We start from the raw sequence: 14,892 nt of genomic DNA on the forward strand, positions 1-14,892 counted from the left end.
GATGACCAGAGACTTACTGTCTTGTACTAGCTTGTTTTACAGTTAATTTTAAATAACTTAACCTCAATTGCACATCTGGCCAGAATCGGAACAGAAAGAAATAAATTACTGCTGTTACTATTCCTATTTGAAGGCGACTCAACATTCTGGTAATATGCACTAGTCTGATACCAGCAGCAAACTGTGGCAATGGCCAAAAGTCCAAAGATGCTTTTATAAAGCTTAAAACAGCCATGCAGCCATTTTACTACAGTATGGAAGATAGCTGGGAAATGCCTGAACCTTTTCCTGTTGAACTCAAATTGCTACATGTGTAAATCTTTAAAGCTTACAGGTCACTTATTCATATGCCATAAAAAAAAATCAATATAGTGATCTTGATAGAAAGTGTATAAACAAGTCTTATTGAGGTTAACAGAGAACTTTGGCAATTAGACTTTACTGATGTGTACATTTCCAATAGATCAATGACCATAAGTGTTAGGTAGAATCCTCTCAAGTCTACATGCAATACAATAGTGGAGTAAAGCTGGAAGATGGAAGTTTTCAATTGAAACACCTAGCTCATCCTATGGGATAAGGTGGTGACAGGAGGAGGTGTATTGTGAAATCATGACAGTGAGACAGCCAACCATGATATTTAAAGAACAGCCTGTGATACCTGATTGACTCGAGGAGAAAGATAATTGGTAGATGTAGTATAACAAAAGAAAAGAGAGATTTTGACTGTATGGAACTGCTGTCCCTTCCTCGGGAAAGTTCGGGACCCATCTGTGTTCATCAGTGTAGTGCAACAAAGGTGTATCATGTCTGTCAAGATGCAGAAAATGAAATTCAGCTCTTATTCAGGTGAATTTAAGTACTTAACATTTCTTTGACATTTCTTTTTTATAGAGCATGAAATATTATTATTATTCATTTAATTTTGAAAACACTTTACAAACACTTATAAGGAATGTATTTTGCAGCAAAGCACACTAGGGTCTGGGTTGGGATGTAAAGCAAAAGGGGCCAAAAAACACAAACACCTCTAAGAATTACACAATACAATTGAACAAAACCACAAACTTAATCACAGAGGGGTAGTGCTCCCACAGTAAAAGAAATAAAGAAGTTGTACAAATTTTCTCTGTTTTTGTGTATTCACATGAACATCATATGAAACTTATGCTGAATTGCAGCAAACATAGATTTCATTCTTTTGTGACAGCATTCCAGCAATTTCCCTGTGAGTTTCTAGAGCCTATAGTTTCCCCACCTGTTTTTTACTTTTTGACATTGCCTCTTGCCTGCCGATTCGGACACTGTTGCCCTTCTTCTGATCACCTGTGTACCGACCTCGTTTGATTAAAAAGTTTGTTTGTTTTTATTATTATTACAGTTAAAAAACTGCTGTGTAATCCACATTTATAGATTATTAACTTTAGGGAATGTTTATATTGTATTATTATAAACTAATCAAAATGGCTGCTGAGACCACCTGGTGTGTGGGGCAAGGAAGGTGTGAGTTTCTTTGTTAGCCTAGCTCATGTAGTCTGAAGGTACCGGGTTAGACGGAGAAGGTTAGCTGCATGCAGGTTGTAGAATGAGACATTTTATTTTCTTTTTCCACAGGCAATCTCAAGATTCAAAACATATGCATATTATAGACTCACCTCTATTAACCCAAATTCAGTCCAAGGGGAATTTGGTTGTCTATTTTTTTTTTAATCCATAACCGTTCATGTCTTTTTGTCTGGCCCCCTGTCCACGTGGCACAGGTTTGGAGACCAGTGATGCAAAGCTGTTTGACAGGGTCGATCTGAACCAGAGAACCAGTGCTCTCTATGACGATATTTTTGGTGCAAAACAACTAAGCACCTGTGACAGTGGAATTAGTAGTTGTATAAAATAGTCAAGCATGTGTATCAGTAAATTCGAGGTCACAGAGAAAAGATGCTCTAGTGGTTGCATACTAGATTTTTTTCTCTCCCAGAAACACAACACAACAGTTACACCTTCTTCAAATTCTTCTGCAGGTGCACAAATCCTGTTTTACAAATCACAAATTAAGAAAGTCATACACTCACATTTTTGCTGCAGTTGCTGCAAAACACATTCACACACCCGTATCAAATAATGTCATGGACAGAATTTGCACATCTGCAAATCAGAATGTGAATTCATGCATTGCTCATCTGTAATTGCACAAACACAAGTCAATAACTACAACCTCGGGTGCTCAGGCCCAAATAACACTACAGTTTCAATAGGATCCTTGCACTTTAGTTCTCTGGCCCTAATAATAAACATCAAGGTTTCAATAGGGTCCTGAAATTGCCCTAATAATCTTTCCAAAAACAATAGTTTCCTTGTACCTCCAGTGCCAGGGGGGAGTTGTCTTTTACAAAATGGAGTTGGAGTTTTACCATTTCATTTTCATGACTGACTGGCATTTTGCATACAGTTAGAGAGCAGCTCTGGAGGACAGCAATACACAGTACAGTCAACAGTTTCCTACAGGCTCTTTAGGAAACACTACATATTAGCCCATATCATCTTACAGTACTGAGACTTATTACCAAAAGCAACATGTCTCAAGACATAACCCTTTTGATAATAAATCATAATATAATGAATATTGTGAGTCATATGCTCCCACAGCAAATTAACAAATAAGATAAGTACTTATCAAAAATGATTTTTAATGGATACAGCACAGAGGACATATTCATTAGTTCTTCGACTTCGATTTCTGCCTAACAGTATTACAGTATTCTGTAAACTCTACAGTTTTCTAGTAGGAAAAACGAAATATTGTTGCTCCAGTGGGAGTTTCTCTATTATTTAACAATTTGAATTTTATAGCATCACATTGTTTCTGTTGTTATCATCTCATTGATAGTCACTGACAGACAAACTGGAAGTGTTCAGTCCATACCTGTTTGATTTTAACATGCAACATTCCTGTATTTTCTTTTTCAGTGGACCAATATCAGCAGTATTGTGAATGTTTAGTAGGCACTGTTGACATGTGGGGTATAAATGGACCATAAAAGTGGCTAAATGTAGCTATGAGGCAAGACTTCAATGGGCTTATACTTTACAGTTTGTAGTAGTACATTATCCTCCTGATGTTCTTGGAGTGACCTCTATTGCTATTTGCATGATGGGGTTTAGTCTCGGGCTGAATTTGTATTTACTATGCAAGTCCAGTAAAATAAGATGAAGATGCACGCAGTTCATTTTCCTCTTGAGTATACACTGACTGTTCAGGAAATTAGACAAGGGTTGAGCAACACTAACAATTTGTGGTTGTTCATTAGCCGAATTTGATAACATAAAAAAATAATACATTGATAAGTAATATATTGGGAAACATGCTGGAGCTTTGTTTGTTTTGGGCATTTTAATTAATCCATTCATTCTGAAAATTAACTTTTTTCTGTTCAGCAAGCACTGGACAAGTGGCAGGGAACAACAACATGATAGAATGTGCTATCATGTTTTGTGCTATTAAGTAAACAAGACAGTCAATGGACAAGTGATTGACATCCTTTCAGAGTGTGTGAATGGCTTTTGTACGTGTTTTTAGAAGCTCTGTAATCCCTCCATGCAATTGCAGCTGAAAGAGAAGAAAAAAAGAAAGCAAAAGGGCTGATTTACCTAGCAGTTAAAGCTGTGGCTCCTCTGTTCTTGCTTCTGTTACTCAGACCAAGCCCTTTGTCTGGGGCCAAACTTTGCATGTCAAGGGCCACTTGAATGCGAAGCTCCCCGGATTCTCACTACCTGACATGCAAAACCAGTGGGGGACCAGTTAAAATGGCACACACGCACAGTCAACACAGGTGTTCTCCAGTCAAAACACGGACTGCCTCTTACCCCCATACAGAGCTCTTAAGAATTCAACACTGATGACGGATCAAGTAGCTCAGTAGCAGAAAAAGAAGAATAAGATCAAGAGAATTCAAAGGATGCCTAGGTCTTTCCTTGTTAAAAAGAAACCTGGAGTGTGTGGAGCCTGGCAATGGAAAGAACCAGAACAACATGAGTGGAAACAAAATAATACAGTAGGTAAGAATTTCAAGTACTTTTATATCTATTTTTACCTATCAAAAGTGAGCAGTAACATACAAGTTTGTTTATCCCTGTTAAGATGCATTTTGTAATTTATATGTAGTGATTAATCTGACTTTTACCTAATTTCCTCAATTTAAACAAGTTTTTTTTTTATCTCTTTTTAGTGAGTGAAAATACTAAGGAGCAGATATCCTGCAGTCCTGACACCCAACAGTCTGCCACTGTGCCTCAGCCAGTGTCAACCTTAAGATATGGGACAGCAGCAAGAATGAGAGTGCCAGTGCCTGTGGCAGGTTCAGGAGGACGCGGGGCTGATACCAGGCTGGACTGGTCCACACTGATGCTCCAGGGCTCTTTCTATCATTCCAGTACACTGGCCCTGGTCAGTAGAGCAAAGGTAAGATCTGACATTTCTTGTCAAGAATAGTGTCACTCTTACAATATCAAGTAATCCAAATTCATATATATTTATCCTGACAACAAAGCTTACATAACAAAGGAGGAAATGGCTTTAGGGACCGAGGGCTGCTTGGTATTGAAGGAGAACATAAAGACAGCTGAGCTGCCCCTCCCCCTACACTGTATGTGTTAATTTTTTTAAACATTTATCATCTTTATCTTACTTTTTAAATGTATTTTGAACACACTTTATGAACAAAATTATATATCTTATTATAGCTTATATATTTTAATTGCCTTTTGGTGCAATTTTATTTAAGTCAAATAATTATTGAACACATCAAAGTAAGTCAGACAACAAAATCTTCACTGCACACTATCCACAGCGCTACTTTTCATATCACTGTCTCAACATTGTGTGTAAATCATTTCCATGTATGCTCTCGAAAAAAAAAAAAAATTGCCTCCTTATTTATGTGGCTGAGGGGCAAGGAAGGGATGAGTGAATCCGTGCATTAGACAACGCATCACAATGTTAGACATATTTTATAACAGGTCAATATGAGGAGAAGTGTGAATAAATCTTGTAATGGAACTGTGGAAATTTGGGTGATTTTCTGGGTAGTAAGAAAGAACAATTCTCTGCAGAACCTTGTGCGTCATGGATGTCTCTTAACGTTGTGCAAGATACGTCACAACTAATGCGCCTTCTGAGGCTGTATTCTGATGTTCCACTTGACTTAGCACAAGTGTATGTGTGTTTTGCTCCCACCTATGTAGGAGGATATTACTCTCATGATAATGCTACTTACAATAACAGTGAAATACTGTACCACTGACCTCAAACCGCAGTGCAAGTGTATTGACTATTTAAGTGGGCACTGGATGGGAAAATGACAACTGAGTCAGTCTGAAACTTGCAAAGACACTTTTTGCGTTGCTTGGTGCCAGGTGTAAGATAGAGCCGTACATCATTGAAAAAATGTCACACTCTTTTAAAGACATGTGCAGAACAGAAAACTCCAGCATGGAGCCCCATTTTTGAACAGTCCTTTCGATAATTTAGATAAACTGTTCCTTTCCTATTAAAAAATCAGAAACCACAAGTAGTCTACTCTTTCTCTCTACCGCTGTTTTTTCACATATAGGACAGTTCTGGGTTTAAGTTAACTTTTAACAGACATTATACTGTTTTGGTAGAGGTTTGCTGGAACAAGCCCTAATGTTAGCTATTACAAGTCAGCTATGGCTGGTAATCAACCTAGCTTCCAGAGACAATAATCTGATGCTGCCACAAAAGGGCAGTAAAATACATGATAAATGCAAAAAGGTAATATTATGTCCTTTATGGGACAGCTGTTCTGAGATGTAAGGAGAGATAATGCTTCCACTTCAGTATCGTTCTAATTGATCACAGTCATCAAATGTGTGCCAACAGTGCCAAAATTTCTGACTCCATTTATTGAAATCTTTCCCATAGATCTAAATGCAGATGTCACTTTAGTGTCTGTTCCTATTGAAACACTTGAAACGTTGAGCATCTTTGTTAGTGAACCTCCTGCCATCTGTTCACCAACGAGAAACCCTCTTTCAAAGTCACTGAGATCTTGCCATCTTGATACATTCATTTTTATAAATGCTACAGAGCAGAATTGAATGTTATCTGCTTAGTTGTGACATAGCTTTCACCTGTGTGGAAGCATCCGCATTTGTTATGTTTGTCTACTCATTTATTCAGGTTTTTCCATGGGTGACAAATTTAAGTAATTTAAGTGGTGGAGTGCACTCTCTAACATGTCCAGAATCTCCCATCAACTGAGCAGAGATCTGGTGACTGTGAAGGCTGTAACATATTAATATTCATCAAACCAATTTGACATTTGTTTGTGAATAGTTTTCAGTTTTAACACCATATCATTTCTCCTTACCAGCCCCATCCCCGGACTTCCCCAGGCTCAGGCGATTTTGTGTGCTCAGTGTGCCACAAGATATTCCCTCTGCAGCGCATGTTGACCCGCCACCTCAAGTGCCACAGCCTGGTGAAAAGACATCCTTGTCGATTCTGTGGAAAAGGATTTAACGATACCTTCGACCTCAAAAGGCACATGCGAACACACACTGGTCAGGAATGAACACCCTGTCTCTCTCTCTCTCTCTCACACACACACACACACACATAATGAAAAAAGAGCCTTCGTTTTTTAAATACTACCAGGTTAATTTAATCTGCAAATTAACTTGAACTATACCTATAAAATAAATGTAGTGGAGGAAAAACTGAAGGACATTTTTGAGGCACTAATTATTAAAGTAAAGTAGTAAAGCTACTTTCCACCACTGCTTATAGTAAAAATCAGCTCAAAACATAAAATTGTTGGTGGAATTCAGAATTAAAACGAAAAAGTCTTGGCAATGTGTGTCACACCATTGCGAAGCCACTTGTGCCAATCTGAATGTAAAAGTGCATCAACACAAACACACAGGAAAAAAACATCTTTTGTCTCCCCCTGCTGCAGGTATCCGTCCCTACAAATGTGAGCTGTGTGAGAAAGCCTTCACCCAGCGTTGCTCTCTGGAGTCCCATATGAGGAAGATTCATGGCATTCACCAACAGTATGCCTACCGCCAGCGACGGTCTAAGATCTTTGTGTGTGAGGATTGTGGTTACACCTCAAGCCGCCCTGATGAGTATTTCCTCCATGTGAGACAGTGCCACCCTGGCAGTCCCGCCCTGCGCAGGTACTACCGCCGTCAGGCCCATGAGAACAGCAGCTTTACATCAGCTGACCGTAAACTCAATCCCTATTTGTTGTACTCAAACCCTGCATACTACATGTAGTGCTCATTCTAAATCTTAAATGTATCATAAGCCATTCATAAATAAAAATGAAGTTAATTAGTTTTAATTGGGTTGTCAACTATGTAGCACATATGTATGTATTCTTGAGCTTATACCCTTTGTGCTCATTCTATAGTTTCTGTTTCCAGTTTTATTAATCATAGTGTTATGTTTTCTTGCTCTGTGCCTTTTATTTAAATAAAAATGAAGGATAAAAAAAATATTTGTGATGTTTTTAATTTTTCACAAATGGCTGCACCAGTATAAAGAGACAGGAGAAAACTCATGGCGAAGCTGCGACCTCTGCCGACACACTTGCTTTCAGAGGGTGTAGCAGGCTCAGCTTTTAAGATACAGCTACAACATGAGGTGATTCTCCCCTGATTATACAGTTGGCTAACTGTAGCTCATAGACACATGTGGTCTGGGCTTGAGGCTTACTAACTTCACTGTTTGCCACATATGCAGACCATATTTGACAAAAAGTGTTAGAACGAACATAAATACTTCTCCTCTAAGTGTTACAGTATTTTACCAGATGTAGCTTACCTTCTTTAGAGCTCCCATGGCGCTTCTCTCCTCCTTTTCTTCTGCCTGCTGATGTTAAGTCTGCATGTTACACTCAAACAAGCAGAAAACGAATCAGAATTTTTATTTATATTCCGAACAACAACAAGAACGTTGTTCATTCCAAACACCAACAGGAATTACCGCATGTAGCGGAGATACCTGCTTTGGCATCAGTCACAAGCCATTAAAGAAGTTCATTGTAAGGACATGCAGAGTTATGGATCCCAAGTTGACACTTCCCAATCATCAAATTGATAGGAAACAGAAAGAAAGAAGCCTTCTCTCATAAACAGACCATGCTTTTAGCATGGCACAGGGATACACATCCAGACCATGGGTCAAAGGCTCAGCTTCAGAGGATCAACGAATGGATACCAGGCAAACTAGAGAGCATAGACAAAATCTCCAGTTTGAAACAATAAGATCTGCCTATTGATATTTGATTGTTTCTTATATAGGAAAAGTAACACCAGAAGGACTGATTATCAACTAAGGTGTGAATCCTGGCCGCTCTGTGTGTTAAGAAAATTATCCTATAAACTTAGGAATACCATCTGAAAACTCACAAGAGTAAGATGTTTATTCTTGCAGCAAGGGAACAAGTTACACAGAGTGAGTCTACAAGTACAGGAATTATATACAGAACATATGAGAGTGACCTCACATTCTTGCTGATATGAGTCACACTCAGTAGAAACAGTTTCATGTCTTCTCATGAGAAATGTGTGGGGCCAGTAGCTGGGAGAAACAGAGAAGGTCCCTCTGTTCCTCTCTGATAATTCCTGTTTTGACAACACATACGGTTTTATAATATGATAAGTTCACTTCAGGACGTTTACAGTTCTCCTTTAGGATAATTATGTTTATCTAGTCATAAAGTATCATAACTTTTCCAACACTGTGCCATGCATGAATACACACACACACACACACACACACACACACACACACACACACACACACACACATACCAACCTCCCAACAACCCACATTCCGATCCTGAGTAATGACCAGCAGAACACTCTTCAAAGATGCAGATCTTTCCTGTATATCAGGAAGAATATATAATTAAATATCTAACTGTTCTGTAAAGCATGTAGCGTTAACACCACAATTTAGAATTTACTCTTGTAGAAAAGGGGCACCAGTCCTCAGGGAGGACAACAATGAATTACTTCATTGATTAATGTTATCAAGCTAATATCAGCAGCCATGACTTCTCAATTCAATGGATCTCCAGTCTCTACTTCAAAAGAACACAACAGGACAACAACTGGGTGTAAATAAAGAATTTTATTAACTAAACTACTATCTACAGAGTAAATGCAATGTGTAATAATCATAAAGATGAAAATAATAATGAAATGAGCAGTGTGATGAGTTGGCAATGATGGGAGAGAATATGTTATGGCTATACAGCTAATGATGCTACGTCTACAAAGGATATTTGATGATTTTTATATTACTATATTTCAACATCAACCCAGTCATGAGCAGAGTGTTAAGACCAGCCAACTGTGAGTTGCGCTGTAGCTGGAGACCCTTGGCTGGAACCCAGGTGGCTGTGGTTGCCGTGGTAACCCTGGTGACGCAGGATCTAGGTGGATGCTCCTGGAGGCCGTGTCCCATTATCACGGTGACATATTATAAACTCTAATGCTCTTCACTTTGGCTGGATAACTTTAGAGGACACTGGCGTTGACCAGATGACTCTAAATCTGTCAAAAATCTTCAAAAAGGAAAACGTGATGATAACAAAAAAGTTACAACATTACTCTGAGGCACTTCTGTTGTTTTGGTTCAGTTGGTCTTGACTTGGCTTGAATGATAAAAACAGCAGATCGTGCGAGTAGACAAAAAGAATATTACTTGGAGCAGGTAGCAAAGAAAGGATAAAGGATGCGGACAAACAATAAAGTGCAAAAATGGCTAGGAGCTGTAGCTAAAAGCCTGTGGCCAAGAGCCATGAGTTTGTGGCAAGCAGCTGAGAGCAAAGAGCTGATGACTTAGAGCTACATAGCTACAGAGCAATGTGTGAATTGATCACGACTGTTTTATCCCCTGGGGGCTTGCGCACGTTTCAGGGGCATTACCTGTCTTCTGCTGTGTTTCAACTTGGAGGAGAGAAATTTTCCACGGAACTTTTGAATAGTTTAATTCTAGAGTTTATCTATAGACTCGCACATCCGTCTTCTACCATGACCATAAAACATTAAATGAAACAACATAAACCTAATGGCACTAATAATGACAGACAGGAATAACATAAGTGTGGATTCCATATTACATCCTTCAAAACCTGAAATGAATCATAATACTAGTGGTAAACTGATCAAACAACACAATAAACATTCCTAAAGCTAGTAGTCTATACATGTGGATTACACAGCAGTTCTTTGACTGTAATATGGACATTCTGGATGTCATGTAGTGTGTGTTACTTTGTGTGAAGGATGCTGACAGTATGATCACATGAAAGATATTGTCTACATGTTACATTTCAACTATTCAATAGGTTAGAATTTTGGGATTGACCTATTACATAGAAACATCTCATGAGTTACAGAACAGTTAGATATTTATTTTTTCCTCAGATCTGTGTGTTCTGTTACTGTAATTTTTTCTCTTGAAACACCATTAAAACAGCATTTTACAGTATTATTGCTTGGGGGAAAGAAAAGTAATTTACAGTATTTTTTGCAATGCATTTTGGGAAAACAGAGAGTGACACGTTTGACTTGACAGTGCAGTTTGAATTTTTTCACCCATCTTCATCCTTCAAATGAATGGGTGAGTGTCTTTTTGCCTTGGTTGTTATAGGCAAAATACATCACATTTCCAATCAAGTTGTATTGATTATCTAGTAGAATGCCATTAAACAAGACGTGCTATTTTACTTGTAATGTTAGTCTTTAAGATACTTTAAGCTTATCTTTATGTTTAGGATTATTTCGCTAAAATGAACTGTATTCAGAGTGAATGTAAAGAGCATTGGACTTGAATTAAGTTTAAGTCATTTGAGATCAGAGTCTGAGCTGACACACAAACACAAGCAAACAGTGTGTACTTTGTCAGCTAACATTAGCTACTTCGATGTATAGCTGTACAATTGCTAAGTGGTAAAAAATCCTTCTGTTGTGATCTGAAAATGTTTCTATCTGTGTGACAGAGAAAGGACTCTGATCTAGATCCTCCAAACTACAGGGTGAGTTTCATCTTAACTTTACTTTGAGTTAGTATCTGCTAAGTGCACGTCTCCAAAGGACGCTGCTGATTTTAATTATTAATTATTATTAATAATAATTTAATTTAATGATAATGTTATTTTACAGTCGGGACTTAATTGACCGGGAGCTTGTTTGCTAATGTTAGCAAGCTAACTGTCATCATATGTTACTTCCACTATTATTACACTGAACAGAGCAGAAATAATGTGGCTGTTCAACACGGTTCAGTTCTATATCATAACACCTTATAATGTATAAAGGAAAAAGAACAAGACTCATCTATGAATGGGTAGAAGGATTTCAGTTTCCCTGGTACATATCATTTGCAGTGTGACAATGTCAATGCGTTTTTTTTCTTTGTCAAATTTCAGGTGAAACACCAGGAAGTTGTATTCACCACTTCATGATCAGCACTGAGGGGCACTTCATTTGTGAGGGCACCCAACCAGCTGACCGCGCTCGCTGCAGTCTTTTCTACCCACTACAACTTCAATCTTCAGTCCCAAGATGATGCTGCATGCACACTGGAATTCATTCAAAGGTGAGATGCTTACATCCTTCAACTGGTACTGTGTGCTCACAGAAGCTTTGATCACGTTGACCTTGTATTTGTTGAGTTTTGTCTCACATGTTACATACATGCTGCCTAAAACATCTGATTACTGGAGCATGTTAAGGAAGCTTTTCTGACACTAATCAAGGCGAAACTATTACTTCCAAAACTACTATTACTTAATCGACACCATGAAAGTACATGTTTCTATTTCCCCACCTGAATACACACTCTTGTTTTTCAGGCCATTCATGGGCATAAATCCTGACAGAGGCACCAAGGCTGGACGGGTCAAAGTCTGGGGAAGGTCACCCTGAAAAAGATGGCATCAGTCAACCCTTGTGTCTCCAGTCTACTAAAGAAATTAAGGACTTTGAGTGAGATTCTACACAAGTCAGATCACACACTCACTCACTCACACACACTGTTAATGTCTTAGCCACACTCTTTTCTCAGTTCACTTGGCCACTCATTCACTCCTTAAGCTGTTCCCTCATATAATCCTTATAAATATACACATACAGTACAACATCTTATGTTAGAGACCCACTTGATTAATTTTGATAATATTTCTTGTGTGTGTTTAATGTTCATGCAGACTACAAGACTTGTGTTTTCACAAACTTAATAAAGAGAGACGTGGTTTGAAAAGACACTTTGAAGCAGTATTATTTGTCTTAAAATTTTAAGTTGCAATTTCAAAGACCATGTTTATTCAATGTATTAAAATATAGTTTTATAGCAAGACTGCCAAGGAATAATTTATCAACTCATAAAGTTTAGGGGAAAAAAATATAGTTCTTTTTGTTAGCAGTTATACTGCAGCATGTTTGATATATGTACTACAGTTAATGGTAAAAATATGCAAATATAGCTCCTGTGAAAAAAGTTTAAATAAACAGTAATAAAATGCCAATCCTTCATCAGTATTTTACTGTAAAAGTAGAAAATAACAGCTTTTTGCTGTATTTACAAAAACGGTAGCAAACTGTAAATAGCAGCAACAGCATAGTACTGTTAATTTTACAGTAAAATAATGGCAACCCTGCTTCCAGTTGTTTACTGTTCTTTAACAGCGAAAACATTTTACAGTGTAGCCCTAATCTAAAGGTGCCAGGTTAGAGGGAGATGGGAGTTGTTCCACACTAGCTCTGCTCTGGCTCCTGTTGCTTGGAAAATCAGCTAGCTGACCTTGATGTAGCCACTGATTCTGAAGAGAACTTGGTTCACTCTCAGTTTATCCTAAGCAGGTCGCTGCTGGTGAGGAGAAGAGTGTTGCAGTCTGCTGTGAGCAGGCTGGCAAGAGAGCTGTTGTTTCAGGTAGCAGAGTTGACCTGGGCTGGGGCCTTGGTGCTCCGTGAAGAGCCGAGAAGGGAGAGCAGGAGTTTCCTTCCAGAGCAAGCCAAAAAGAGAAAAGAACGAGAACAAAGAAGGAGATCTGGTTTTGTTTGGTGACACCCTTGGGGGGTCACATGTCACACACTGACCAACACTGACTGGTCAATGAGGTCCCTGGGGGAGGGTCATCCCCAGGTGTGAACAGTGAGGAACTGTGTGTGTGTTTTCATGCATGGCACAGAGAGGCCAGGATTCACATCTTTGTGATAATCAGTTCTTTTGTTGTTATTTTTCTGATATAACAAACAATTAAATATCAATAGGCAGAATCTTATTATTAAAAACTGGAGATTTTGCCTATGCTTTCCAGTTTGACTGGTGTCCATTCGTTGATCCTCTGGAGCTGACCCTTTGACCCCTTGGTCTGGTTGAGTGTCTCTCTGACATGCTAAAAGCATGATCTGTTTGTGAGAGAAGGGTCTTTTGTTTCTGTTTCCTATCAATTTGATAGTTTGATGGTGGGAAGAGTAAAAAAGTGTCAATTTTGAGTCCATAACTCTGCATGTCCTTACAATGAACTTCTTTAATGGCTTGTGACTGATGCCAGGATAGGTATGTACGCTACAGGCAGGTGATGCTTCTATGCAATAAGTCAATTCCCAGTCTATCCTAGACTGTGGGTTATTGAGTGCAATAAGGGGAAAAATTAGCAATTGCATCAATTCAATAAAACCCAGTCTAGATCACAATAAAGTTTGAAAAAAGATGGTGTTTGAGTCCTTTCTCAAACCATCGTAGTCTAAAATGTCTGAAGATACTTTACTCATGGAGTGAACGGTGTGTTAGGTGTGTTTCGGTCTGCACCAGACTCAGTCTTCATACAACACTGACAAATTACACACTCAAGTTGTAAGTCTTCTGATTCTATCTGTGCATAGCATTTGAGGATTTCCATAGAACACATACATCTCTACCGTGTTTATGTAGCTTTGGTTCAGTAACTCTTCTACTCATTCCGACTTTTTGGTTGTAAAATTTGACAAGTTACATTTCAAAGGACACCAGGGTTGAACTTTCTTACTTTAGATACATCATTCTTGTAACAGGTTAAAGTAAGACAAGTATTTTTCTCTGTGTGCTCTGAACTCATTGCAGCTCTACTGTAACTTTCAGTCTGGTAAGCAGGCAAGGCAGGTCAGAAAATATCCTCATCATTTCTTCCTCATTAGCTCTCAGCAGTCTGAATTGCTTCTCTTATCAATTCATTTTGAGATGCTCCCACAGTAACAAGATACTCAAGACGTTCTCATCAGAAGCATTTTTGTTTTGCTTTTCCTTTCTTTTTAGGATGAGTTTAGGAGGCTGATGAGTGGGGCATTGAATGCGCATAGAGCAGTGGCTCAGTCCTCTGTGCTGCTATAATGGGAAGTCAGCATGTGTCACCTCAACATGCACTCATGTGAGGTCAGTATGACAGTGTCTCTCCCAGGCTTGGACCTTCCCCCATTCTGCACACACCAGTAGGTATAACTCACTCGTCACCTGTGGAAGTCGAACCTAGAGGGAAATACAAAAATAGATTAAAATTAAATCAAATTATATACCAGGTCGATTTTGGCCATTTGATTTGATATATTTGTAGGAACACTAGAACTGAAATAATAATAATGGTGGAGAATCCCATGATCTAAAGAAACTTTTTAAATTTTAAATTTTAATTCTTGCACAAACATAGTCAAATTAAAAGAAGCTAAATACTTGTGCAAACAGTACAGTATCAGTATCTTTTCGCTTAAATCAAGAGTTCAAGAAAACAATGTCAAAAAATCAGTTTCACTTTAATTAAAGTACTACACCTTAACTCTGGTGTTTTCAATTACTTTGTCTTATGATACCTCTGCTTAGCT

General features: G+C 38.4%; 2 protein-coding genes across 2 annotated transcripts in view; one reads left to right on the forward strand and one right to left on the reverse strand.

Moving 5' to 3' along the window:
- The first annotated feature begins 3,836 nt into the window (after positions 1-3,836).
- On the forward strand, positions 3,837-7,474 carry LOC111653905 (transcription factor Ovo-like 2). The gene is made up of 4 exons (XM_023404630.2): positions 3,837-4,053; positions 4,224-4,456; positions 6,390-6,579; positions 6,975-7,474. Exons 1-4 carry the CDS (start codon positions 3,954-3,956, stop codon positions 7,295-7,297), a joined length of 846 nt encoding a protein of 281 aa, XP_023260398.1. The 5' UTR covers positions 3,837-3,953; the 3' UTR covers positions 7,298-7,474.
- A 1,667-nt stretch (positions 7,475-9,141) lies between these two features.
- Positions 9,142-14,892, reverse strand: part of dmpk (DM1 protein kinase) — a 33,604-nt gene continuing 27,853 nt past the window's right edge. Inside the window, exon 15 of the mRNA XM_087173564.1 lies at positions 9,142-14,542. Coding sequence (XP_087029690.1) covers positions 14,441-14,542 — 102 coding nt within the window. The 3' untranslated portion in view covers positions 9,142-14,440. The remainder of the gene's footprint in view (positions 14,543-14,892) is intronic.

Source organism: Seriola lalandi, unplaced genomic scaffold (genome assembly GCF_002814215.2).
Source record: "Seriola lalandi dorsalis isolate HSWRI2012SDOR001 ecotype SW California unplaced genomic scaffold, Sedor1 jcf7180002054256, whole genome shotgun sequence".
NCBI classification, from domain to species: domain Eukaryota; kingdom Metazoa; phylum Chordata; class Actinopteri; order Carangiformes; family Carangidae; genus Seriola; species Seriola lalandi.